Here is a 27,946-nt window from a genome sequence, read left to right as displayed (position 1 = left end):
GGAGTATGGGGTGTCTGGCCCATTGCTACGGGCCATTCGATCCCTATACAACCGTTGCAAGAGCTTGGTTCGCATTGCCGGCAATAAGTCGGACTCGTTCCGGTGGGTGATGGGCTCCGCCAGGGCTGCCCTTTGTCACCAGTTCTGTTCATAATTTTTATGGACAGGATTTCTAGGTGCAGCCAAGTGGCGGAGGGCTTTCACTTCGGTGGCCTCAGAATCTCATCTCTGCTTTTCGCGGATGATGTGGTTCTGTTGGCTTCATCGGGTGAAGGCCTCCAGCTCGCACTGGAACGGTTCGCAGCCAAGTGTGAAGCAGCGGGAATGAGGATCAGCACCTCCAAATCTGAGGCCATGGTTCTCAGCCGGAAAAGGGTGGAGTGCCCACTCCGGGTCGGGGATGAGTTCCTGCCCCAAGTGGAGGAGTTCAAGTATCTCGGGGTCTTGTTCGCGAGTGATGGGAGAAGGGAGCCGGAGATCGACAGACGGATTGGTGCTGCAGTGATGCGGACGCTGCACCGGTCCGTCGTGGTGAAGAGGGAGCTGAGTGTAAAAGCGAAGCTCTCAATTTACCGGTCGATCTACGTCCCTACCCTCACCTATGGCCACGAGCTGTGAGTAGTGACCGAAAGAACGAGATCGCGGATACAAGCGGCAGAAATGAGCTTCCTCCGAAGGGTGGCTGGCCTCTCCCTTAGAGATAGGGTGAGAACTTCGGCCATCCGGGAGGGGCTCAGAGTAGAGCCGCTGCTCCTCCACATCGAAAGGAGCCAGCTGAGGTGGTTCGTGCATCTGACAAGGATGCCTCCTGGGTGAGATGTTCCGGGCATGTCCCACCAGGAGGAGGCCCCGGGGCAGACCCAGGACACGCTGGAGAGATTATATCTCTCGACTGGCCTGGGAACGCCTTGGTGTTCCCCCGGATAAGCTGCAGGAGGTGGCTGGGGAGAGGGAGGTCTGGGCTTCTCTGCTTAGGCTGCTGCCCCCGCGACCCGGCCCCGGATAAAGCGGATGAAGATGGATGGATACATACATAACTTGACACATGAGGAGGCAAAGGTTTTGTCTCGTTTAAAGAAACAATCCTAAACGAGATAGAGTCAGGCATTTTTGCCTCACTCTTTCAAAATTTAATTATCAGGAAATACTTGGTTTTTACTTGAAATGTGTCTTTTTTAAAAATTATGAAGTCAGTTGGGCTTAATATTCTTTGATAACTATGATAAATACATATATATTATATATTATATACATATAATCTCGTTCGACACCATCCTGTGATTATTTTAAGTTGCCTTAATTGCTCTGTAGCACTTCTTCAATCCGTGTTCACTTGGTTGTGAAAGCACCTACGATTATATACTTACGAATGCAAAGCCAGACATAACCATTGAGTCAAATAAATTTTATTTTCCAGCATGATGTATGGAACAAAAGCCATTAACAGTAAAAGGTCAGTGAAAATGATCAAGCTTGTTATAAAAAGTATAAATATAATATAATCCTCATAATTTTAAGGACACTTAATACATTTTGTCAAATGGTATAAATAAACACTTGGGTTTCTCTTACAATATATTGTCTAAACCAGTAAGACAAAACAGTAAATGCTTCTTCTCCTTGAAAAGTTCATAGGGTTCATTCTTTGAATAGAGAGTAAAATCAACATGTCAGCACCATAAAAAATAAAACAAACAAACACTGATTTTTATCTTCTCCGTGTGTGTATGGCCTGGGTCTGTGTGGTAGACTCTGAGAGACAATCACACAGAGATTTATCACCATTGTTTTCATGAGGCATTCTCTTCATTCATGGTGGTTTTCACTACCGGTGTCAGGTTAAATCTGACCAGAAAGGACTCTATTGACTTTTTTATGTGTTTACTTTGACAGAAATAAACAATGGCCACAACATAGTTGGACGATTGCTAATGTGTTGGCTCACTTCAATGTTTTCCTCATTTTCCCTGACATATAAAAACTCTAAATTGGCTGCCCCAAGCTCAGATTTTGAATGCAGTACAAACCTCATTTCCCCATCCTTTGCCAAAGTGAACCTTTTGAAGGTTAGTGTGTCAGAGAATTTCCTGACCCAGTTTCTGAGACAAGAAGACAAAATAAGACTTCTATCATTTTAAAATTATAAAATTGCCTCTTCTTTGGTATACAAGGCTAAAAAAAGAGTGAGTAAACATCCATATTTAAGCCTGAGAAAACATAAAAAAATACACACTTAAAAAACTACAAAAATAATATAGCTTCCATTCTTAAAGAGAATGAAAATCCTTAAGATTTGTGGTACCCTTTCATTCCAGCCTTTGGCTTAATCCTTTTTATGGAATAAACTGACTCCATTAATCGATATACAACATTTGTAGCTTGGAGACTCAAATATCCAGTATAGGATTCCTGTTTAATTTTCATCCTCTGAGGTTAACAATGTCTTTTCCTGACTTGGGACAGTGTGTCTGTCTGTTAAAAACCAACAAATGCTTTTGAGATTCATCGACAATGCCCTCACAGAGAGGTGTTTGGAGCTGCCACAAAGCTTGGAATGGCCCAGATTAATGTGTGTTGGAGAGCCATAAGCATAAGGTGCCACATCTGTACACCAGGTCATCAGTTCTATGGCCAAAGCCCAACGGAGACCTAGACCAGTCCGGCTTCCCGACACATTCGATAGAACTGCCCCCTCTGTGAGATGAGGTTGGCTGGAGAGTCCATCTCAGAAACGTGGCCTCTGTCCATGACGATAACTCTGCGAAGCAGCAAGAAAGACAGTATATTGTTTATATGCAACATATAGGTGTGTAATAAAGCTGTGCAGTACAAGCAAATATTACAAAGCACATCTGTATTCGTATTGGTACAAAACAGTCTCCATGTCATCTCACATGTCATTATTTCCTTTGCTGTATCTGGATATAGCATAACACTCTACTAGCATATAAGTTGCCTGCATCACATAGAGACTCTGACCTCAAACACTTTTGCATAGTCCAACAAATAATCTAGCTGTTTCTCATTCAGATCCATAGGCAGCAAGAGTCAGATCCATTTTTAAAGCAGTTTTTACATGCATATTTTTCCTCTGTATGGTAATTAGTATCTACAAATTACAGAATATAAGTTAACAATACATTGATTAAGTTAGTGCAGTTAAATAATGCAAAAACAATGCACGTCACTAGTGACCATGCTACACCTGGATTTGACTCTTTGACTCTACAAACTGCTTAGATACTACTGGTTTAGGCAAAAGTTAATATTAACAAGTTTGTTTGTAGGGCTACAAGAAAAAATACATTTCTTTAGAACCATTCTCACAATTTACTGTCTTTGTAATGGTACATAAAAACAGTTTTTTTTCTTCTAATGACAAATGCCCTTTACAGGTTAGTGTCCAGAGTCCAAAGCAAGTCCCCTCTTTTCACAGACTTTTGGACTGTGACAAGAAATAGATAAAAGCAGCACAATTCCAGAAGCTGGGATCATCTAATGTGGGATCTTTACCTAGCCTAAGTCACTTAATGACTTCTCAAAATTGTCACCATTACTTTTTTGTCGATTCACTAAATAGACAATGAACATTAATATACCTGGTGTAGTCCATGATTGTGTTAAGGCGGTGAGCAATGGTCAGCACAGTGCAGTCCTCAAACTGTGTGCGGATTGTTGACTGGATGAGTGTGTCGGTCTCCAGATCCACAGCAGCTGTTGCCTCATCCAAAACTAGGATCTTGGTTTTCCGCAACAAGGCTCTGGCTAAGCATACGAGCTGACGCTGACCCAGACTACGTATACAAAGGAAGAGAAGGGAAGATTAGAATATAATACTAAACGTGGTGCTGGAGTAGACGCTACTGAACTGTAGCGTGTCATATTGGTGAGCTTGTGTGTACCTGAGGTTTTCTCCTCCCTCTGTGCATTCATGGTTAAGTTTGTCAGGCAGATTAGATACAAAGTTTTTGAGGTGAGCAAGTTCCAGTGAACTCCACACCTCCTCATCTGTGTAGGTATCAAAAGGGTCAAGGTTCATCCGGAGGGAGCCTGAGAACAGCACAGGATCCTGCGAGAGAGGACAGAGATTTAATTTATCTCCAAAATGTCTAAATTAGTAATATAATCACTAATCATTTTTTTAATGGCTGATTTTACACTGGATCTAGATCATTACTACTGCAAGCAGTTAATGTGATGAAAGCCAGATCTCATTATGAGTTATTGTACCTGAGGAATGATAGTAATGCGCGATCTGAGGTCATGGAGTCCAATGTCAGCAATGTCGACTCCATCGATAAAGATCTTTCCCTTTGCTGCCTCTAAGATCCTAAAGATTCCCAGGGCAAGTGAGGATTTTCCTGCTCCAGTTCTACCCACAATTCCAACCTGAAAAAAAAAATTCGGTTTTAGATAATTATGCAGTTTAAATCAAGGCGATGAACAATTTTAATATCACACAAAATGTATTACCTTCTCTCGCTCATGAATATGCAAAGTAATTCCTTTCAGAGCCAACTCAAGGCCTTTACGGTACTGCAGTCCGTAGTCCTGGAACTCTATAGTACCGTTCTGGGGCCAGGCCTGGGGTAGTGAGCTGCTCTCTATACTCCAACTGGCCTGTATGAGCCAATAAGGAAGGATAAGTAGAGAAACAAAAGCCCTCCTCTAGTACAGTTTATTGTCCTAAGCAGTGATTGGTGTAGGTGTGTGTGCGGTGGGAACAATGACCTCTTTAGGAGTGTCAGCGTACTCGTTCACCCTCTCAACGGAAACAATGTTGTTTTCGACATCAGTCCAAGATCGCACAATCCAGCTCAGGATTCCAGTCACCTGCAATATTTAGTGAAAAGACTTTTACTTATCCTGAAATTTGAGGCATTTCCTGAATAATAATAATGATAATAAAAACAATGCAATTTTCACTTTTTCTAGTTTAACTCCTAACTGCCTCATTCTGTAGCTGTGTAATCAAAGAATATGACTGTGTTTCTGGTGGTAATAAGGTGGCTACTTGGATAACAGTATAACAGCCTGACTGTGGGTAGACTGTATTACCTGGAGGGAATGTGACACAGCCAGACCAACAATGCCTGGGCTCAAGGTGCTTTTCCCCATCACAGAGAGAATGGCAGCAGCTAAGACCACACCATTACCAACAAACTCCAGATTGACTGCCAGCCACCTGTGGATATCAGTGTTATCATTAATAACATTGTTATCTCATAAATCAACCACACTTCTTAATGTTATAAACCTTATCCAACCCTTATAAACTGCTAAGTGAGCAAATGGAATATGAATAAAGCTAAAGCACTTTATAATCATGGCATATCCTCTCACCGGGTGGCCACAAATCGAGGGAAGTAGGAGGTCTGATTGAAGTCAACCCTGTCATTAGCCTGCAGAATGAACCTGGACTGCTCTCCGAAGGCTCGGATGACGCTGGCGCCTTGCACCGTCTCATTGAAATGGGTATAGATGGGCGAGCGGCTCACAGCTTCCAGCCTGCGCAGCTGACAGGATGTGGCAACGTAGAAGCTCTGTTGGCCACAGTGGAAAAGTAAAACACCATCTTTAATGAATGAAACAAGTGGGAACGCTCAGGGCTTTCCCATAACTCAGAGTGAATGCATTCAAAATCCATGTCAGCAGGTGGGGAACAAAATTCAAGTGGATGGCAAAATCAGCAGGTTTGGTTTTGGAGCCCAGAACTTTCCAATAACATACAGTAATGGAACCCAGCCCTTGCTAAGCAACATTCAACAGAATCATCTCAAATAAGAAACTAAAGATCAGAGTGGAGAGTTTATATTTTGGGGAGAAAATATACCTGGACAAAGGCATAGAGGAAAGACAGAGGCAGGATGATCACGGCTGCAAAGGGTGTCGCCATCAACACGATGATGCAGACCTCCATGAGCTTAAAGACGTAGCTTAGCATCATCTTCAAGCCTTCAGGTACCATACAGTCAATAGCGTCAATCTCCTTAGCAAAGCGGTTCAGGAGGTTGCCACTTGGCGTGGACTCAAAAAAAGACATTGGAGAGTGCAGCACGTTGTTCAGGAGGTCCATGTGCAAGTGGCGAGAGGCGATGATCCCGCAGATAGAGATGGCAACAGTCGTACCAAAGATAGCAACACCTGAAGGGAAGGGAGAATGAGTGTTCGTTATGACCAAACTAAGTTAAATTGTTTGAATCATTTGAAGCATCATTTGAATTAAACCCACTAACTCACCCTGCACAAACCCAAGGGCCCCAAAGACAGTCAGTTTCAGGTCTGTATCAATTTGGGTGCCGTTAACAACAGGATCATCAGCCCACTTGCTGAGCCAGTAGTTGTAAGCCAGTGAAGCGCCCTGCTGGAAGGCGTACAGGAAGACGATGGGAATGATGATGGCCAAACCGATTGTCTTGAAGTACTTCTTGTACATATCCAATCTCACCTGTTACAAACAGATAAAAAGCAGCAGGAATAAGAGAACTATCTTCATATCCATTTCCTGCCATTAATCCAAGTCCACATCACAGACAATAACAATTTTATTTATAATTATTAAACCAGCACTAACTATTTTTGCCCACACAACCAGAACAATGTGTCTGACATGACCATGTGTTTAACTTTACTGCTGTGTATCTGTTTGCCGTTTGGTGCTGGGCAGATCATGTAAAATTGCTTTTCATTGAAGATGGCTTCTTGTTTTAGCCAAAAATAACATAAGGGGAGTGACTGTCTACCAAAACATTAGACTTGCACAATCTAAATTAACGACAATGATTTGAAAGATACTGGCAAGCTAAGCAGAGTTGAGGGAAACTGCAGAGCATGGTAGGGAGTGGCACTGACACCTAATTTTAGGCCTTTTTCAGACTTACTCTTCCAGTGCGTGCCTTGTCAGCTTCAGTGAGCTTTCCCAAGTCCTCTGGTACTTGTTCCTGGTCTGTTTCAGACACAGGCTCCATATTCTGCAGGTTAGTATTAGTGGTGTCACCCCTAAGGAGAGGTCAGAGGTCAGTTTCATAAAAAAGTATGGTTGATATTCCAAATATGAGAATGAGCAGTGATGCATTTATCAATGTACCCAATGAGCTGCTCCTGTGAGAGATCTCTGGAGAATGGCATGAAGTCGACCATGCTGAGGCGAGCATTAGACCTCCTGGAACCGGCTACATGAAAAGGGTGCATAGTGTTGAGTTATTACTGGGAATTTAAGAGATTGTCTTAATGTAAAACAGCAAAACTAATGTCTGAAATGTCTCTTTACCTCGCTGTATGGCACTCTCTTTTCTCTCTGTGCTTGCAAAGGTGTGGATGAAGTCTGCAAATGCACCATGGCGGCTGAGGAGCTCCTGGTAAGAGCCACTCTCTGTGATTTCTCCATCTACCAGGACGAGGATGAGGTCGGCCTGTGGCAGGAAGCTCATCCCATGGGTCACCAGGATGCGGGTCTGTATAGCAAGCCACACAAGTCAGAAAAATGACATGTAAGCACAATCCAACGCTAAATTGAGGCTTTCTTGAAAACAAAGGTGTCAGCAAAGTGGTTGTTTCCATATTATGATAACAATAGCACAGAACTTGTAACTGGCGCAATTGTCTTTGTGGTTGCGTTGAACTGGATGAACTGCACTTTGCAGACATTATATGGCATTACCTTGTCTCTAAGGACTCCTTTTGGTCCAATGACTTTGTCAAAGATGTGTTGACCCACATGTGCATCAACGGCAGACAGCGGATCATCCAGCAAGTATACATCAGCCTTTCTGTAGACAGCTCTGGCCAAACTGACCCTCTGCTTCTGCCCGCCTGAGAGGTTAAGTCCCTGCATGGAGAAAAAACGTTTAAAACATCTGAGACTCAACATATGCATGAAGCAGCATTTTTTTTTACAAAGTATTCAATACCTTCTCTCCAATCTCTGTAGCATCTCCAGCAGGTAGGATGTCCAGGTCAGGGAGCAGGGCACAGGCCTCGAGCACACGGTGGTACCATGTTTTCAGCTTTTCCCGGCCAAATATGATGTTGTCTTGAACTGTGGCATTCTGAATCCAGGCTTGCTGGGGAACATACGCCACAGAACCCTGTGAAGAGACAGTCAAAAGCGAGAATATCAATATTTATTACAAGTTGCCCACAAACTATGAATAGACCTTGTTATGGAACACAAGCTTAGTACCTTGACAGTGACTTGGCCACTTCTTTTCTCCGTTTCCCCAAGCATAGCGGACAACAACGAGGACTTTCCACTGCCTACAGGTCCTACCACAGCAACAAGGGAGCCTCGAGGTACACTGACACTGATCCTGTCAACAAAGAAGTGAATTTTCCTGTAAGCCTCAAATCTTTTATTCTGTTGTTGATTTCTTTTTCCTAAACGTATACACACATACTTAAGACATACCGTTTAAGACATGGAGGACCCTCTGCAGACCAACTGAAAGTGCCGTTTTCTATGACCACATCTTCTCCGTCTAAACAATAAAGAAAAGATTGACTTAAATGAACAAAACCTGCAGCGAGCACTGGAAAACAGATGTATTCTTTCATCCTTAGTGATAAACAAACTTTCAAAACAAAGCTTCTCCTTGAAGTTACTCAGCAGGGTGCAGCCGGGGCATAATTACAAGTGAATTTGCTTAATCATACAAATTACAGAGCCGCTGCTTTTTCACAAGCTGTCTTAGGAAGTGTTGACAGATTACAGACAGAAGAGTGCAGTATATTTTTTTATTTCTTTCTGAATCATATGTCTGAATTCATGCTGTGATTTACGTTCAACCGCTGAAGAGAACATCCTATAATTACCCTGTCTACCAGTCAGCCTGGGGACCCAGGAAGTGACAGTGCACATGATCCATACAAGGTTGTGGTAGTCCACAGTTATAAACAACTACATCTTGTGGGATGCTTATATTGATTATGACAGCCTGTGATTTCAGGCAGTATGGGGAACCGAATTGTGGATATTTGTGAAACTGAAAAGTATAGAAGTGTATTCATTCAGTGTAATAGTTTATATATGGGTGGGGTTCTTACCAGAGCTCAGTGGTGCCTTTGAGACGTTCTCCATTTTCAGTTCTTCTGAGCACAGGTACTTCCCCAGACGTTTCAGTGAGACTACAGCCTGAAACAGTCAGAAATGAAATGGTCGATATGTGATGTTAAACTGTGGACTGTGAAAATAATCTCCTCAATCGGAGATGGGGAAGAAATGCAACCTACCTGCAGGGTTGTGCTTATTGCAAATGGAAGCTGACTGAGTGGAGTCTTCAGGATATTGATTAGCGCCATGGAGACAAAGACCTTCTGTGCATCCAGGACGTTCTTGTCATCAAGCATCACATAGACTCCAAACATGGCGAAAGCAATCTTGGGGGGAAAAAAAGTCACTAAATGTTACTTTTATGGGCAGAACCCTGCATGCTCTTTAGGCACAGACAGTTTTAAGAGCAAGGATTGCACTGGTCTAAATTGTCAATATACTTTAACCCACGTCGAGACGAAAACCAGCAGCAATGCTTTAAATGTCTGATACTACTTTCTGACTTCCCCGCCCTGTCTGTGGCACTTAACCCTAAGTCTAGCCAAGTCTTATTGTTTTGTAGACTTGAATCTTTAAAATAAGGCCACTTATGTATAATTTTATTTTTGCGTCTCCAGCAAGGTTGTTTGATAGAATAAGATGAAACTCTCTTCAGACATCTCCAGAGGATAAATCTTAATGATTTGATGATCTAACACAACCTTATTGAGATGTGTTACTTAACACTTGTAATTATTGTATTGTGTCAGCTTTACTTTGTGTTTCTGGCATGGTAAGATGGTATAATGGTTATACCTGGTGGTTGCCAACACGTTAGCATGACTGAGAAAATACTAGTTACTAGTAGAATGCTACTATTTTAAGGTATGGTGCCTGCAAGAGTCCTGAATGAATGGGGACCTATGGAGCTGTGGCCTAAATGTAATTTCATTAGGGAAACTTTATTCTTCTTGTATTTTTTCGATAGAAGAGGCTGAGACAATAGATACTACTGGCTTTGACTGATACCTTTCTGTAAAGATTAGAAATGTCACAGCACCACTAAGTTCTTCACCGCATCTGTTATTTAGATTTTAAGCATTAAATGAGCTGCAGCAGAGACATTGTAGCATTTGCCCCCTGAGAGCAATCACCTTCAGTCACAGCTGACTGCTTCTGATACACGCGTATACATTTCTCAACTGTTTAAGCTAGACTCCTAGCCTACAGTTAGCATTTGGTGCTATTGTGGGACGGTCATGAAGTGAATTCCTAACAAATCAATCAAATCTAATATATTGCTACTGCACTTGAGAAACTACAATATTTTTTTTGTCTACATGCCTATTTATTCAAAACCGCCTCACTATCAAGACTGCAGACTATATAGGTCTCCAGCACAGTGGGCTTATTCAGACATACAGGACTACTTGTTAGTATCGGGGAGTTAGCCTCTGTATTGGAATGTCTATCAAATGGTTGTTCTCACCAAGAAAGAAGAGGAGTTAAAAGATGCGATGGAGATGGAGTAGAGAATTTGAGACTTCTTCAGAGCCTTGAGCTCCTTTTCTCTGTAGCCCAAAACCTGCTCCAGGAAGGCCTTCTCCCAGGCATAAAACTTCAAGATTTTTATCCCATTCAAGATCTCATTCATCAGTCTGATACGGCCATCCATGAACTTCATTTGAATCTCCTGTTGACCAGACAGAGGGGTTTTTACTCACTGTTGTTTGAAAAAGACCGCATGCAAAGCTGGAACTGAGGCACAGTGGATAGACAATTAGCAGACCACAGGATTCATGCATTTGTGAACATGGGTTTGACTCCCCTTATTACAGCTGTAGTAGTTTTCTTGAACATCACAGAACTTGTTTAATTCAGTAAGAATTTATTGCTTGTTACATTTTAGTGAATTTTATAACAAGGAAACAACAAAGAGCCAGGAATGCGGTCACTGCATTCAAGACTAAGTTCGATTAAACTGGCATCCAAATTTACAGAAGCCTCTGTTGTTTTTCCAAAGAAATGAAAAATTATGCCTTTCTACTGCCCACCCTTTCCTGTCATTGTTTTTCAAGCATGTTATATGGACCAGACATCAAAAGGACAAGGGAGAATGTACCATCCAGGCCAAACACCCACACAGCTCTTCAGTCACTATCTAAACCAGCTGTGGCATCCCTGACCTGACGTGCCAGATGTCTGGGCTACTGGAACGAAAGTGTGAAGGATTCCTGTAACAGCTTTTACCTGCAGCTTGCTTCTTTTCTTTGCAATGAACCCGTTGAGTGGAAAAATGAGAATGACAGTGGCAATTCCTGCCAGAGCTGATGGGCCAAGATGCTGAAAAAAAAAGAAAGGATATGATTGTTTCAAGGTTTGTTTTTTCTCTTTCTCTGTTAGGCCTCATTTGTGCATGAATTGGATGCTTTGTAAAAACACTGCATTTCGACATACCTGCCAGAGGAAGAAGAGACAAAGCGCAATCTCAATTGGAGCCAGCCAGACAGCATTAAAGTACACCACAAAGTCCATGAGCTTCTGAGTGTCTGCTGAAACCAGATTCACAATCTCGCCCACAGTGCAAGTCCTTCTGGCAGAGCTGTTTATCACCAAAGACTGGATTGACAACAAAAGAGACAGAGAAATTTTAGCATTGTTTACAGTGTAATTTAATATCCTCATAAAGATTTCACACAATCATTCATCTTAGGTAAAACTGCTAATCACAGATTCCAATCTGGAAGAAGATAAGGTTTTTGTTTGTGCCACTTGAGACATAATTTATGTTGTGTGTCTGTGTCGGTTAGTGGCTTCATGTCCGTAGATATAGAGTGACTCACCTTCCTGTAAACCAAGCCCATGACAGCTGTCTTCACCCTCATTCCCACTGTGAAGCAAGTATACATGTACTGATGGTTGAAGAGGGACTGAAGGCAAGAGAGGAGGAACATTAGCGTGGCGTAGAAATAGCCCTTCCACAGTGGTGCATCTTCATCTCTCATGAAATCCAGCAGAAGACTATGGAGGAGGACAAACAGATACATAATTGCAATGTTTCAGATGTTTGCACATGTTCAATTTTGTCTTCAACCTCTGTATTGAGGCTCTGTTTCTATATCTTTCCTGGAAAGTTGCGAATGATGCAAAGCAAAACAGACACAGACAGGTTTTTACTCTTTTTACAGATTCAATCTGGTATTATCTGACTCTTTTTGTGTGCTTTTGCCAATGTCCTTGAGCGCTGCTGTGGCTGCTGGCTGACTGGCCATCACAAAGTAGCCTGGGTTGCACAACAGAGCTCAGCTTGTGGCCAGGCTGCCCTCACACTTGGCCAGCGGCTCCCTTATTGTGGTCCAACTGCATTTCTGCCATTTAGAGCCTCCTCTCTCTCTTCATGTCCTCCTTACTGGAGCAAAGAGGGCTGTGGTCTCGTCTACTTTTCTTGCTCACAGCTCTATGACCGTAATTAACACTTCCACTGATTCTGTGCTTTGCATCAACAACAACATTCCAGTCTGACTGGTGGGATGGTGAGGCGGGTGGCGGGTCGGCCATGACCTGTTTTCACTGCTGCCAGCTTCTGTTGTTGTTTGGCAGTTGTCGTAAATCACCAAATCCCTTAACGCTATTTATCTGTCTATCTCTATATTTAAAGAGATATTTTAGACGGTCGTATTTTTGTCTGCTGTTTCTCGAATTTTCCCAGCAGTAAAACAATAAAACTTTATTTTACTCTAGCCTGGTCTGCAGTGCATCCAGGTAATTTCAGTCAGAGCTGAGGTTTGGAAAGGTCTGGCTGGAGCTTTCCTTAATACAGTACACTCAATGCCATTTGGTTTGTGGGACACTGAGCAGTGAAAAAGCTATATTTGAGAACTCAACAACAGTATCCCCTTCCAAATACAATGGCACAGTTTCTTGCACTGAGTAAACCTCTTTCTATCAGATTAGACTACTTCATTTCTATCTTTATGCTAAATCGTCACAACAACATTTGTGGATTATATTCATAAGAGAACTGCTATCTAAGGGATTTTCAGCAATGGAAAAAAATACTCATGGGCCTCATGGTACTGACCGAGATACACTTAATATTTGCAAATATTGGCAACTCACACTGCATCTACTTAAAGCCACATGTCTTTCATAAAAGCAGAATTTGAGGTTGTGGTGCACTCTTACCTTAGCACCTGAGGGATGGCGAACATGAAGGCATCGTGGAATATGATACACAGAGTGCCAGTCAGGAAGTACGGGCCGAATTTGCGTGCCAGTGTTCTGAGGAGGAAGAAGCCAGAGCTTTGCTCCTTTTGCAACTTCCTGAGGAGCTGAGCCTGCTCTGGCAGTCGGCTTCCCAGCGCCACACCTGATGCCAAGGCTTTCTCCTGCCTAAAAGAGCAAAGACATGGTCACAGTTACAGACACCTATGTTAGAGATGCACCAACATGCTGCTGTCTTTCAAGTCTCCAATGTAAAAAACACTTGTTTTTCGTGCCATCACTGAATTTGTTTGCAGCTTAGAAAAGCATTATTTGCTGAAATAATTATTAGACTTAACAACTGCTTTCAAAGCCCTGGATCGTGTTAACAAGCCTTGAAAATGGCACAGACTCTCTAGTCTTGACATTATGGTATTGTATGTCCTCAAGTGACTCTCTTTGAGCCTATTTTTAGCCATAAATGCCTGTGGTGATGAGACATCCCAAATTTTAATTTACCACAGTTACAGCTCTGCTCTGCTCGGGTCATTAATTCGACCAGCCCCGTGTTGATGTTTGACCACATTGGAATAAAATGGAACTGATTTTTGGCTATGACAATATGGAGAGGAGTACAGGGGATCACAGGCCTATGTCAAAATAGCAAGACAGAAGAAACATGCAAGACAACACGTGCATGTCCTTCACATGTCGTGTCCTTGTCTTTTGTGCTGCAGATTCATGCACCAACTGCTGCCTGATACATATCAAACATTAAACAGCTGAAGATGTGGTTCTTTAAAGGAGTATGCCGACATTTTACATGCTTCTCTTCTGATGTGGAGAACTGTGTTAAAGCAGATGCTTTCTAAAATCTAACAAATAAAGCTGATGATCCCAATAAAGACGTGGTGACCTAAGGTTAGGATTTAAATAAGAATTTTCAACAGAAAGTCTGCATTGCAGTTTGAGGACTTGAAAGATGACTGTTTATCAGGTTGACACAAAAATAATGCTATTGGTTCCATTATTGTAACAGATTTTATTATAGATTCTGCATCCACTAGTACACGAGAGTCCACTAGGGTATGAATGATGTCAATTTCATCAGCAGCAGCTGCATGTGAGGCTCAGCACGGCTGTTATTGTACCCTCCAATTTGCGGTGACCCCACAGACTTGTCCACCAACTGCACATGCTTCCCCCGAGCAGACTCTGAGTGGACTAGAAAGTAGTATAATGAGAACAATTATGTTTGTGGTGTCTGCAGATGTTTGTGTACGTGTCTTAAAGGAGCGTAATCCCAGCCATACTAGAGAGGTATACAGATGCATATGCAAAGTGCATTGCAGTACTACTGTAAGTACTGTTGAGTACCAAATTAAATTGATCAAATTTAAATAATTCTCACTTTTGAAGTTTAGCACATTCAGCTGTCCAGTCCTGTTCCAGATCTGAGATGATCTTTTGTGATGTGTCTTCCTCCCTTAGGGTCCACAGATCCCCTGCTTCCAGTGGGGTGCGATATCCTTTTACGACAAGTCTGAGGAGGAAACACGGGAAATGATTCAAACAGAACAAACATATTATTGTAAACAAGCACAAACTGTTGCTGCAGTGAGTCAGCCGATGCCTAAAAATGAAAGGGTTTTAAAGAACCATCTTACCCAGTGAACCACCAGAAGAGGATCTTTGACAGGAAAGAGGCATCTTTCACAGGACAGGGATTCTGCAACAGATTAAAGACCAGACTCACTGTTGTTTTCGCAGTAAATCTCTCACCACTTGAGGGTTTTTGAGAAATACACATCCTAGCAGAGTCCGTCGGTTGATGGTTGAATGGTGCACTTGTGCGGGCTGTGTTTAAGAATGCTAATGTGCGCAAACAACACTGCACACTCAGGTGGTCCAGTCTGGGGAGCAAAGGCCATGAACTCCCACAGAACAGAACAAATAGTGCTCAGTGTTAGCGCAGGGTGAATATGACGTTTTGAGGTCTGCTGCAGACAGAGTGGAAATGTGTCATCACAAACTATAACAAGTGGATACACACGCAGAAAAACAGAGAGTTTGTCCCGTCACGCAAACTTTATGGCATCTCCTCCACCCTGCCACCCCCTCACTGGGGTGTTTGCTCTCATCATTACCAGTGCTCTTACTCTCTGTCTCCCCTCTTCCTCTCTTCCTGTGAGTAACTCTAACCAGAGCGTGGGGCAGAGCAGCGGAGGAGGTGGAGGAAAATGGGTGTGTCCACCACGCCAGACTGTGGCTTCTACACCCTCAACCTCCTTGCTACTTGCCAGCAATTTCTTAGGGGACTTTTCCAGCTATTTCAATTGTTTACCACTGGGGAAATATTACATCATATGTCTGTTTGATTAATTAGAAGCTCATTTTCATTCACCTGTGAGTTGCCCCCATTAAGTGCATTATTCTGAGCTCAACAATGTTTTACCAAGCTCGTGTTTGATGGGGTAGTGAGATCTGTATTAAGTAATTGCTTTTCTGCTGTGTGGTCACAGACTCTTAGCAGTGGTCTCGATGTTATCTCACAAAGTGAGTGAGTAGTACTGAAGGTATGCAGACACACACACACACACGCACACACACACACACACACACACACACACACACACACACACACACAGTCATTCACACTCCTCTTACAGGAAGCCAAAGTGGACATGTGAGAGTGAAAGGAGGGAGGATGTGAATCACATCATTTCCTCCAAAAGTGAAAAGTGTCTTCACAACAAAAGCGGAAAACCACAGGACAGCCACTCTGGCATTTTTCGCTCCTGGGTATTGAATCAGAGAGGATGCTCTTGACGGAAGCAGCTTACATTCTCCTCTGCCTACCTTTTCTGAGATGATTTTTCCCTCTGGAGGTTGGTCAGCAAAACAGCACAGGAATAGCTGGGCCAACTGGATTGTGAAGTAGGAGAAGAAGGCGAGGTATCGTACAATATCAGAGGCGATGCCCTGTGGAATAAATAAATAGGAAAAGCAATGAAAAGGCAGCTGATAATGTCAGAATGTTGCAGTTAAAGTTCTTTGAGTTTATTGGTTTCAAGCAAGTTTTGCAATTTAGACATTTATTTTAAACTAGAGACACAATTAATTGGCTTTGCGGCCGAGCTCGTGCCACAGAAAAATAACACTGCTCTGACATGACGAGGGTTTTCATTTGGATCAAAATGTATTTTGGTTGTTTCATCTCTTTCAACATTACTTAACAAATCACACAACATCCTGACTGTGGTACAATGGATCATTTGTCACCACTGTGGCTTTGTGTGCAGTTTCACAACAGCACAAAATTCATTATATAGCTTTTCCTTTGAGCGCACGGCGTATAGCGGAGGATGGTTTCTGCACCGGGATCACAGACACAATAAAGAGTATTTTGGACCTTTAAGCCAAATCAGGGTGAAAACCCAGAGTCTTTAATGGTGTGCTTTTTATAAATGAAACAACAGTTAAATTTGTCTCGCAGTCACGCTAAGAGCCCGTATCTGTAAACAGGGAAATTGTGGTTTCACAAACCAGCACCCTTACTTTCAATCAAGGGTGCAGCTGCAATATTAACCACTCAGAGACTTCTGTGAATTGTAGGACTCGCATGTTATTCTTGACATACAGACATACAGGGCTCTGGCGCAGGCTTTGTTTACTACTGGGTCAGAGCCACTGCCACAGGCTGTGTGCTGTGTATGTGCAGCAGTATGGCTATGCATAAGAGTTGGAGCCATGGTAAACAGTAACATGATTTTCTCTGAAAAGTGTGGTGCCGTGCCCAGAAAGGCGATACGAAGAAGCCAAACGGATCCGGCCACACTGTGAAAAACAGGGTCAGGATGGTCGGAGAGTGGGTGGGAAAAATGTGGGTCAAGCAGCTAAGAATGACCAAGGGTCCGCAAACATGAACTCTGTCAACTTGAGCTGTCACCGCTGCAATTTCAAATGGACACATTCTTTGTAAACATTTAGAATACATCTCGGCGCTATATACAGTCCACACTGAATAAAACTGCTGAGCTGTGCAGCCTCCGCTTCTTTTATAGCTCATCACAGCACTGTACTGTTTGGATTTTGTCATGCAAAAGTACTGATGTTAGTGATGACCGCTATAATAAAACCCTCAGAAAACAAATACTGGCCAGGATAACTGGGAACAAAATGGCATTTTTAATTAATGAACCGACTTAAAATTACAGACATTGAAATATACCAGTCAAAAATACACTAAAGAAATTTTGTTTGCAATTTTGAAACAGATCAATAACGTCACTATTCATTGCCTAAATCTTTCCTTTCTTTGGTTTTACTTCTGAGATCCAATACGATTTTTATTTACCGATGGGATCCTGGAAATTCCTCACAACTTCTGTTGCAACTGTATGAGTATTAAATTCATATTTGTACATTCTGGGAAAAAGCACATTCAGTTTCCTTCCCAAGTTAGTTGAGAGGAGTGATATCTCTTGTGGCTGTATGCTTGATACCTAGCCCCACTATTTAGCATAAAAATAAAATCATTTTCTCAGTAGCTGACACATTACATTTAATTTTTGTAATCAGTTTACTGTCTTTGTGGTAGACTAAGCCAATTAGTCTACCAGGAATTATAACTTCCTTTGTTTTATGAGTTTTAGGGGAGTTGCCTGCAAATCTGAAACTTTAAATGCCAGTCTTGACGTATAATACCTTCTAGCTGGCAGCATCAACAGTTTTTGGAGGAGAGGATGTGGTAAAAAGCCTAAAATTTAATATGTAGATACGGTTCATCATAAACTAGAAATATGGTATAGAGGATATAGTATGACTTTATGAGCGGTTACATGTGTGCACCGTTCATGTGTCCGCATGTGTAAAATGAAAACATCTGCGTGTAAATCATATGGCTTTACATTATGTGTGAATGCATAGATTTCCATCTGGCTGTGTTTACAGCAGTGTAGGCCCATAAACACAGCGCTGACGTTCCTCTGGTCTGACCCTGGGCTGCCATGTCTCACCAGCATTTATCCCAGGCCCATCATTACTCTCCCCCAAGCAGTATGGGAATGTCACACTGAGAAACGATAAAACAGAAATATGGATGTGTGTGTGTTTTTATGGAAATGCAAATGCGACTGCCCCACGGCTGCGTGAATAAAAATACAAACCTACCCCATACAACAATGATTGCTGTGTTTGACAGGAGACACAGGAAGAAAAGGAAACCCTAAACACACACAGGCTTGACCAGAATTGGCAGTGTCATCCTCCAACACATTGTGTTAACTTTGGGCTACCTTGGTTAAAATTGGGGGATAAAATAGAAATTCTTTTCTGACACAGGGTACAGCTCAAGCTGTGCTGCTGGAGTCTCGTGTCTAGACTATGGGTCGGAGCACAGCTGATTAGATACCTCTTCACGGTGTTTAGACATGGCAGGTTCACAAAGTTCAAACTGGGCACGCTTACAAATTCACTTTGGCATGAGCCTATTTTTGATTTCAGTCTTTTTGGATGCAAGATGATATCGTTTATATTAAAGGGTAAATTTATTTTTATATTAATTAATAGGCTAACAACATACCTCATCCATGGCTAGCTGGATCTTTGCTCTTAGGGGCACCAGAGCACAAACAACAGCCAAGACCCAGAACAGGAAGAGGAATATAGAGGAACGACAGCCTCTTATTCTTTCCAACTGGATGATGCACATGGCCAGGATCTAGAAAGAGAGACAGAAAGACTTTAATTTAACAGTTAACATGTGTGGTTCTTGCAACACAGGACAGGAAACAACTCTATCCCAGAGAGCACCAGAGAGAAGAGAGCCAAACTCCAATCTGTGATGCCACGTTGATACTGCCTGAAGTGACTTCACGGACAAAAGGACCAGGAGGAATCAACTTTTGTAGAGCACAACAATGTTTTCCAGTTTCTGGGAAACTCAGATTTAGTACTTCCATAGTCTGTGTACAGTCATGTCAGCTGCTTTCTAATTGGCATTGTTTCTATAGATTGCATTATAAATTTAAAAACAGAGATCTCTCAAAAGGCTTTCTTTTGACTCTAAATGCCCCTGGATTTATGTCTATATGAAGACTTCAGGTTATTTGAATATTCTGATATTCTGCAAAGATCCAAAGAAAGTGATATTTATGCTCATCGTTTCTCAACCAACAATGAGCCAAACTAGCTAACAGCTAACAGCTTAGAAATCAGTACAATAATTTCACAATCCACTAATAAATGCAATGCAAACTTCATATAGCAACAAAGTAAATTGCAAAAAACGCTGACAAACGTTGGAGTAAACTACGGTTAACATTTTACACGACATTTAATTCACGGAAAAACCTTCACTTGATGCAGGGGAATAAAACTGCCACCAAGCTGTTTTTTCTGGTTAATATTAACAAATGCTGTCTTGCTTACTAAAACAAATGTATGACCCAAGGATGCTGACTGATGATCTTTCAATGGCTGCGTGTGTCACCGGATGCCACTCGTGGAACCACAGAACCTCATTCTCTTCTATTAGCTGCAACTGTCAGTGCGAGTGTTTTCCACAGAGCACAGATTTCATGTGATCTAATGTAATGTGGTCATTGGTTTTATAAAAACCTCCAAAAAACCAGCTATGATTCTGGGAATTCCCTGGCTGCAGACACGAATATGACTTGGCTCTTTTCTCTTTATAAAAATGACACATGTACGCCGCATGCCACACTGTCCTATATACTTTCCTGTTTTCTCCAAAAAACAAACAAACAAGCAAAAAAAAAGAGAGACTAATTTGGTTTAGACATGCTGGCTATCTGTCTGTGCTCAGAGGAGGCACGCATCTGCTTGTGAACCTCTGTAATTGCTCCCTCACCGAGTGGTTGGCCAAGTGAGACGTCACTTCACCGTGCCAGCTCATCACCAAGTGGGGAGAAAGCGGATTTAGGTTTCATAATGAGCACCCACATTGGTTACCCCGGGACGAGCCGCAGTGCTGTCCTGTTATAAACTGCTGGTCCGTCAGTTATATAACGTTTTTTTGCATCAACAACCTGAAGCGCTTTGTGTAAATCGAGTGAATGTCTTTATGCTAATATAAACAACATTCTTGTTGCAGTGATGATGAAAGATTTTTTCATTTGTTCATTCATTTTCCCCAACACATTTGATGCTCAGCAGCCCATCAGTGAGAGAGAATATAAATAGACACGCACTTACAGTCACACATATGGGGAATTTAGAGTCTCTGGTCTACCTGACTTGAATGTGTTTGGGAAGTTGGAGGGAAAGCCATAGATACAGTAAAGAGGGGATGTGAACAACATGCCAACTCAAAACACACAAATGTCAAAGAATCTTGTGTGCTTTAGGACCGAAGCTATTCTGATTAACAATACTTTAGTTAACTGAGTAGCTTCTTTAATAGTTTTCAATGCAATTTTATTCTGCGTTAAATGCATATTTGTTTGTTTTTTACATAAAATCAGCAACACTGGCCTGATTTATTCATTCACTGCTTTATATACATAGCATAGCAGTGCTGTTAGCAAAAGATTTTGAGCCTATTAATGCTTGTGGTTGCACGCGCCTGAGCAATGCCAGTCCAGCTCTCTCTTAACTCAATTTTGTGGTCTTAGCCAACTAAACACGAAATGCTTTAATACTCCCTGTGTAGCAACTACTGGAGATTTAAGATTGTCGTTAAGTGAAATTTGAGAAAAAGAGGACATTTTTATGCCACGGTTAATCTTCCAGTTACATAACAGTAGATTAAAGGGCCAGTGAATGGTAAAAATGGATTTGTGGGACAGCCCAGCATGATATAAATATTGAACAAATGCAAAAGTCAATAACTTCAACTTTTATTTAATACACTTTTAGAAGTGTTTTCCTCTGCTGCATATGGGAACAATATTCTTAACTATGTTAAACTAGATATTGCTAGTGATCATAAAGATAAAATAGTTAGCTAAAAGATGCTAAAATGCTACTGTTTAGGGAGAATTAGTTGATTAACACTGGGGATGAAACAGTATAAATGAATGTGTTTCATAGGTTAATTTGACCCTTTACTCAGTTCAACTTATTGACTGTTGCAGGAGTTAAGTAACACTATGGGACTACTTTACATCATATCTATTAGGCACACTCTATGTTAGTGTGCTGTACCAAGCCCATGGGAAAAACCTTCTTTTTTGGGGGTTATTTTTGGTTGTTTTGCTCCTAAACACATATGATCACATCAACCCCAGTCCAAACCTTAACATCAAACTGGCCTTAGGTCAGTGTACGAGAGGAAGGTCGCTCTTATTCCTAGCTTTCCGCTGTGTCTTGCCACCATATTGCTGCAAACCATAAGCCCATCTGTTTGTAGGAGTCAGTGGGTGGAACTAACTTCATCACTAGGCCTGAATCAAACCCCGACCTTATAATTACATGGGAAGTGTGCAGTGCTGAGGATGGAATAGGAGCTTTACGTCATGGCATTACTGATTATAGCCGGTGTCATGTGTGTACTTTACATCCGTACTGACCACGATTCATTCGTGGGCTGACTGACTTGGGCGAAAGCGTTCCCATACACTAACTTGAGTTGAAGGACAACAAAACAAACTGGTCAGAGCAACAAGAGCACAGTGTTCCCTTCCCGCACCCAGGGACTGGTTGGTGGTATGTGGCTAGAATCAACATCTAGAAAATTATATCCTTTAATAAAGATAAGTCTGGCACGTAGATTAAAAGATTGGAGACATGTTCTTAATGTGATTTAAGAGTTTGTTGTCTCCCCCCCCAACCCCCTCCCCGGTGTGAGAAATTAGATATTCCAAATAAGGGACCTTTTTTGAGATGTATCCTTTTGATACAAGACACGTCTCAGTGTATTTTTAACACAAACACGTGCTGGTATTTACTCAAGAGTCTGAAAAGACCACAGGTGGGTAAAGCTGTCTGACTTGGAGAGTGAGACTGAGCAGAACCTGTATGAGGCTACAGAGAGAGAGAGCTTTGTGCAGTACGTAAACTTATACGACTGTGTGGGTCGTATACGACAACTTTATAAGCTCACAGGACCCTTCCCATCTGGGCTCTGCACCCTTGCATAGCATTGTGCTTTCTATCACTCTTGCTCGGGATAAACAGCATTTTAAACTTGCCATGCCACCCATGTTGAGCTGTACTCCTCTTCTCCTTTGCCTTCTCATCCAAGTTAAGTATCATTTAAGATGTACTGAAAATGAGTGGGATCGATGTTCTCAGAAACATTCAGGGACTTTTCTATCAACAAAGGCTAAAACATTTCTCTGATTGCACGCTGGGCCTTATTTTCTATAAATAACGTTCTAGCGCTCACCCTACACAACACCGTGATCTGGGTCTTGGAGGCCAGTATGGCTTGCTTCGAGAAGTTTCGAGGGAAGACACAAACAACATTTGTAAAGATTAAAGATCTCTTCCAGACTGCGTAAATCTGCATATGTCTTGCACTGATTCAGATCTAAACATTTGAGTCTGAGCTTTTTGTTTTGGGTTTTTTGAATTTGGGGTTTGGTTTATACCCAACCGAGGATTCTTGTTGCTAGGGTATCCGGAGGGCTGTTTTGTCTTTTATCTTTTCTTCTTCTTTGCTAAGGCGTTGCAGTTGAACCCACTGAACTTAAATACAGTTGTGGTCAGAAGAATTGTGCTCAGAGAAGCATCTGGCATCAAAACTTCCAATCCAACAGTACACCTGTAGGCTATATAAAGACCGAATCTTCCTGTGTAATTAGGGTTAAGACAGACTACAATTCTGTGTCATCACCTTTGTATTTGCTGGATTTGTGTTTTTGTTTTAAAGACAGACCACAAGTTGGAAGACAGCCATATGGACTTAATTGGGATTGAAGCCATACCATTGTCAATGTTCTTCGCCACTAAGCAGCTCATTTGAATTTGAATACATAATTGACCAATCATCATGATGCATGATGATGTGTCAGATACAAACAGTACATACCTTGGAAACAGTATACACTAGATCATCACCTATAAGAAATATTATGGTTTATGCAGTGTTTTTTCATTATGTAGTGTATACCGTTTCCAAGGTATCTACTCTGCCACATTATATTCAGTCATATTCTTGCAAATTTTATATCCACAGTGGATCACAGTTGTATATATTTTGTAAAAGAGGGATCTATGCTGCATTTTGCAGGATAAAATATCTGATACATTATACTTTTTTATGACTTTCATTGCAGCAGTCACACTTTCATTGCATTGGAACTTTGCACATACATATGCACTTAGATTGACTCCACATGACACAGTAAGTGATGTCATTATATAAGTGCTTTGCACTCCGATGAGTGATTGTCAAATACAAGCAGGTTACTGTGATATTTGCATTGCCTGCTACGCCATAAATCTAGCTATAGTTCTGCATCTTTGCACCTCAGTGTTTGACTAGCATACTGTATATTTGCACAGTGACATGTGAGCCAACAGGACACAAGCTGAAATATTTCCCAAACAGTTCTCTTAGCAAAAGCTACTCTGAATGAAGATCAAATGTCAGATCTACAAATCAATGGTGCATCTATATATAGAAATTATGGACAGTTAATGCACAATTAGACGATTGCTTTCCAGTAATATTACAGTTGTTGTCTGTTTTTAATAACCCTTCAAAAACTTGCATTGTAGTTCTTGCTTTCTTATTCTTGAAGTATTTGTTTTCAACACTGTGCCTCAATGTTATCGCTCCCATTCTGACGACATGTAGTTTCCCCCCTTAGTACAAACACTAAGAACACAGTGCAGTGCTTTGGCTAAATAAGGAATTGATAAACGCACCTTGCTCCTATCCTTGATGTTCCAAATGTCATGCAAGTTCTAAAGTGTACGTAACCTTTTCCAGGTCAATAAAACATTAAAAGAAAACGACTGGAGTTTGATTTGGATAGATGTATACATGTGTAAGAAAAAGAGCCACAGTATTTACCACAGTCAGGCTGCGTATAATAGGGCTGAGCAGAAAGACCATGTGGTGTTGGATATCCTGGCTCCTCTCCAACAGGATGTAGAAGAACTCCACAAAGCCAAATGAAGCCAGCAGGAAACCCAACACCTGAACAGAGCAGAGAGTAAGAGGAGAATCAGTCGAGAAGCTAAAAACAAAAATAAACAAAACAAAACAAAAACAACGCCAACACAAACCTAGCAAATGTTTTGCCTTTTTTTCCCTTTTTCTGTCATGGGAAAAACTTAAACAATAAACTGAAGGCTGGCCAGCATTTAAAATGATGTCTCACCATCTTGGCAGAGCAGAGGCAGGACATTTGAATGTGTCCGCGGTCATGGCAGTAGAGATGAAGACAGTAGAAAGGGGCCAGCAACCACAGATAGATACAGGGGACCCACACCAGCACTGTGTTCTGGAAACACTGGGTTAGGTCTGGGTTGGCTGTGTACCATGTACGGTTCCAGTCCTGCAGCAGAGAGAAAATAAGAAGTTCAAAAGTTCAGATCGAAAGAATATACTTAAAAGCCAGAAACCGAGGTCAAACTGTGAGATTATATTCATCATCTGACAGACTAAGTAGGCGGGGACCAAGTGGCGAGAATCCCGACTTGGTGCAGGTCCTACGTTTCATCCATCAATCCAGTGGAGAGCGAAACCACAGCAGGTCAACAGAAAACGTATCTGTGCCCAGTCCCGAGAGAGTGCGAGCTGGAAAAGGCCTCCTTTGCTAAAAAGCTGAGTCAGTATTTGAATTTTTTATTTTTTTTCCTCACCACGTCTCTGGCTTGTTTCCCAATTTGACTAGGACAATGTAACTGTCAACAAATTAAACGATGAGGTCAAGAACTACAGTAATAATTAAGCCCATAAACTATAAAAGTTTGTGCAGACGAGGTGTGTTGAGCAAATGCTGCCAAAATGTTGAGATTACGTAACAGTAGCACAACCAAGATAGTCTGTCTATCGTTAAAAAAAGATACTTGGGGCTAAATGGCTTGTTGTTGTCAAGCTTCCCTTGTTTATCACCTCGCTGCCCTAATGAGGGGCAGGGTGTCTGGCTGTGCTGACAACGCTGCCCCGGGGAGTCACCACAGGAAGTGGTTTTAAAGCTTCTAGCATGGCACATGCGTCTGGCTCAGCTGGTAGACTTCCAACTGGGATAAGGTAAAGTGGCCAAAATTGGTGGCAGCTGCGAGATTATTATGTAACGACCGTCTGTCCACACGCAGGCTTTTGAGTGAAGCCCGGCAGGTGAGACGTTGGACACACTGATGCTGTCGTTTCTGGTAACATGTCAGAGCAACTGTGATTAATTCAAGTTTACCATCAGTCAGTACTGTTTACTGCCACATGGGTCTGAATCATGATCTGACTGGCAGGCTCTTGTTTCAGTTGCTAGCAATAATAATGATACACTTCTTTGGCTGCCTCGCCTTAAAAGTCAGATTCTCACATACAGCTTCACTACATATCTGGTTAAGGTTATGCAACGAGTGCATCATTTTGCACCTACTGTATAACAGTGGCTTCTGTGAGGTTTGGCATATCAAAATCCATTTAAGTGAAAAACTGCTTGAGAAGGAGCGAGTGGGTGGCTACTTTCACAGACCTGTCTGAGTTCTGTGGTCAGTGGCAGGCAGATGAGCAGCGCACTTTTATGATGACATCCAACCCGTCAAAGCCTCTCTGAGCTCTTTCTTGTGCTTTTTGCTTGTTTCTGACCCTGGGCTGAAATGGTGTCAGTGCTCTAGTAGATGCCAATAGTGTCTAATTTTACCTGACAAAGTGATGTGAGAGCGGAGAACTGAGACACTTACTGTCCTCTGAATCTGCTCGTTGTTGCTTTTTACATCCCCTTTATTTCAGAAACCAATTCAGCGTGTTGCAATCCCCTTGAGTTTTGAGGGACTGTTAGAAGATTACCTAATGTGAGCATGTGACGTGTATAAACTATGGAGACTGTAATTTAAGGGAGCGTTGATCACTCCCCTGTCTGTCTCACTTTGGCCTGTTGTTCAAATTATAGATTAGGTTGATCTAAAAAGAAAGACGCTAAACACAATCCTAGCTCCTAAATTGGCCCCTTTCAAATTTGTCTGCCCTAAAACCTTTCAGGTCAGGTGTTTCTGGACCAGATTGCTGAGCTGGACTGTACAATTTCAGTTTTAGATCCATATAAATCCGCATTGCTGCCCCAAGGCTGTGACCAGTGAGTCAGCAATGATGTCATTTCCAAAACATGTAAAAGGTCAGTGTAGTTAATAGCAATAGATATTTGTGGCCAGCAGAAGACAGAAACATCTGTTAAAACATCCCGTAAGAACAGCACATCTGTGTTTTGAAGTTTCATGGCAGCGAGTGCTGCACAAAATACAGTAACACACTTCCACTTTCCCAACAGTGTTTGATGGCAGTTGTTTTGAGGTTTTGCAGGAGCAGAAACAGAGAACAAGAAGTAACGAGAACCAGAAACTGAGTGAAAGAGGAAGGACGAGGGTTGAAAAAGTCAAGTTGGGAATGAGTGCATTTAATAATTCTGGCATTCCAGTTGGATCACAGCCATTCCTTTTATTTTAGAGCCGGGATTTAGAGTGTGGAGTCTTGCAAACATGCAAGACTAAAAACCTTTTCCAATTAGAGCAGCACACTCACTGTGATGCATTTCACCCAATCAGCATCTCGTTGTTATGAGTTACGCCGCAGGATGACAATAAACACACAACTGTGGTATTCATCAAAGTTAAAGGCTGGCATTCAGAGATGCTTTAGATTAGATTTAGTAATACTGGCTGCAAATACTGAGAAGGTCAGTGTACGGGGGTTTTCTCCCTAAACACACAAGGTTAGTATTACTCATTTGATTTATTTATTAGTGCCAGTAATCCTTCTAATCCCAATGAACAGCAGGTATCCAAGGACAAAATGCTAATCTGGCTAATGCTAATGGCACTGATCATTTAAATAATTAGATTAAAACAAGTTTAGGACAGTCACCAAGAATTATACCAGTGTGTTTATACACCAGCACAAACAAATGCTAATAATATAATCTGCCAAAATAACAAAAATATCTTTGATTTCATATTACGCAATTCATAGACAACTACAAGCTGAAATTAACAGAGATCTTTGCAGGAATAAGCAGGAATTAAAAAGACATACCTCATTTTTGAAATGCATGTTGTTTAAAAGTGACTGTGGCAGAAAAAGCCACACACTCAGTAATGCAATGTGATTCCAGGGTCAGTGAACACATCATAAACTCACCCACAGAGGGTCCAGGCCACTGAGTCTGCAAAAGGCATCCATCCACTCGTTGGCTCCTTCCTCCCTGTTGCTCCACTTGTTGGGCTCGATCAGCACTGCTCCTCACAATGGGTAGCACAGACTCTCTGCAACAGCACCGGTGGGTGTATGTATGTGTGACGGGGGGAGAGACACTGTGTCCTAAAAGACTAATGGTTGTGTTTCTTGGGTTTAGCCGGTCCTCGCTTGTCTGTCTGTGTGGTATGCTGTGTTTGTTAGTGTGTGTGTCTGTTTGAGTGTGTGACTTTTCCTGCCCTTTAATAAAACAGCTTCTCTCAATGAAACCCTGTTTCTGGCTGCCTCGCTGTTTGAACTGGTGCTACCTTGAGATTCTGTGTCTTTCTGAGTCTCACTCAGTCTGCCTGCTGTTTATGAGTGTGTCTCCTTTTGGGTGGGTGGAA

At 41.9% G+C, this 27,946-nt stretch overlaps 1 protein-coding gene across 1 annotated transcript; it reads right to left on the bottom strand.

Annotated features, from left to right (window-relative positions):
- Positions 1 to 1,390: 1,390 nt before the first annotated feature.
- On the bottom strand, positions 1,391 to 27,946 carry abcc6a (ATP-binding cassette, sub-family C (CFTR/MRP), member 6a). The gene is made up of 31 exons (XM_005458552.4): positions 27,507 to 27,946; positions 24,529 to 24,705; positions 24,219 to 24,344; positions 18,816 to 18,953; positions 16,091 to 16,213; positions 14,899 to 14,960; positions 14,643 to 14,774; positions 13,214 to 13,420; positions 11,872 to 12,049; positions 11,486 to 11,647; positions 11,279 to 11,371; positions 10,518 to 10,721; positions 9,229 to 9,375; positions 9,043 to 9,130; positions 8,408 to 8,477; positions 8,183 to 8,309; positions 7,911 to 8,087; positions 7,661 to 7,828; positions 7,271 to 7,454; positions 7,088 to 7,172; positions 6,882 to 6,999; positions 6,241 to 6,448; positions 5,834 to 6,144; positions 5,344 to 5,543; positions 5,059 to 5,185; positions 4,732 to 4,833; positions 4,474 to 4,620; positions 4,231 to 4,389; positions 3,903 to 4,069; positions 3,600 to 3,794; positions 1,391 to 2,758 (listed from the first exon to the last, which is right to left on the bottom strand). The coding sequence occupies exons 1-31, from the start codon at positions 27,546 to 27,548 to the stop codon at positions 2,650 to 2,652; spliced, it is 4,533 nt and encodes a 1,510-aa protein (XP_005458609.1). The 5' UTR covers positions 27,549 to 27,946; the 3' UTR covers positions 1,391 to 2,649.

The sequence above is a fragment of the Oreochromis niloticus genome, linkage group LG6 (genome assembly GCF_001858045.2).
Source record: "Oreochromis niloticus isolate F11D_XX linkage group LG6, O_niloticus_UMD_NMBU, whole genome shotgun sequence".
Taxonomy (NCBI): Eukaryota; Metazoa; Chordata; class Actinopteri; order Cichliformes; family Cichlidae; genus Oreochromis; species Oreochromis niloticus.
Note: the sequence above shows the minus strand (reverse complement) of the source record. Positions and strands in the feature narration are given on the sequence as shown.

What these genes read in the sequence shown, in the direction of transcription:
- abcc6a (XM_005458552.4), bottom strand. Translation starts at nt 27,548, where the DNA reads ATGGATGCCTTTTGCAGACTCAGTGGCCTGGACCCTCTGTGG. An exon ending in AAGGAGTCCTTAGAGACAAG is followed by an intron (nt 7,455 to 7,660) that starts GTAATGCCATAT and finishes CTTGCTATACAG; the next exon opens with ACCCGCATCCTGGTGACCCA. An exon ending in CTGTGTCACATTCCCTCCAG is followed by an intron (nt 4,834 to 5,058) that starts GTAATACAGTCT and finishes TAAATATTGCAG; the next exon opens with GTGACTGGAATCCTGAGCTG.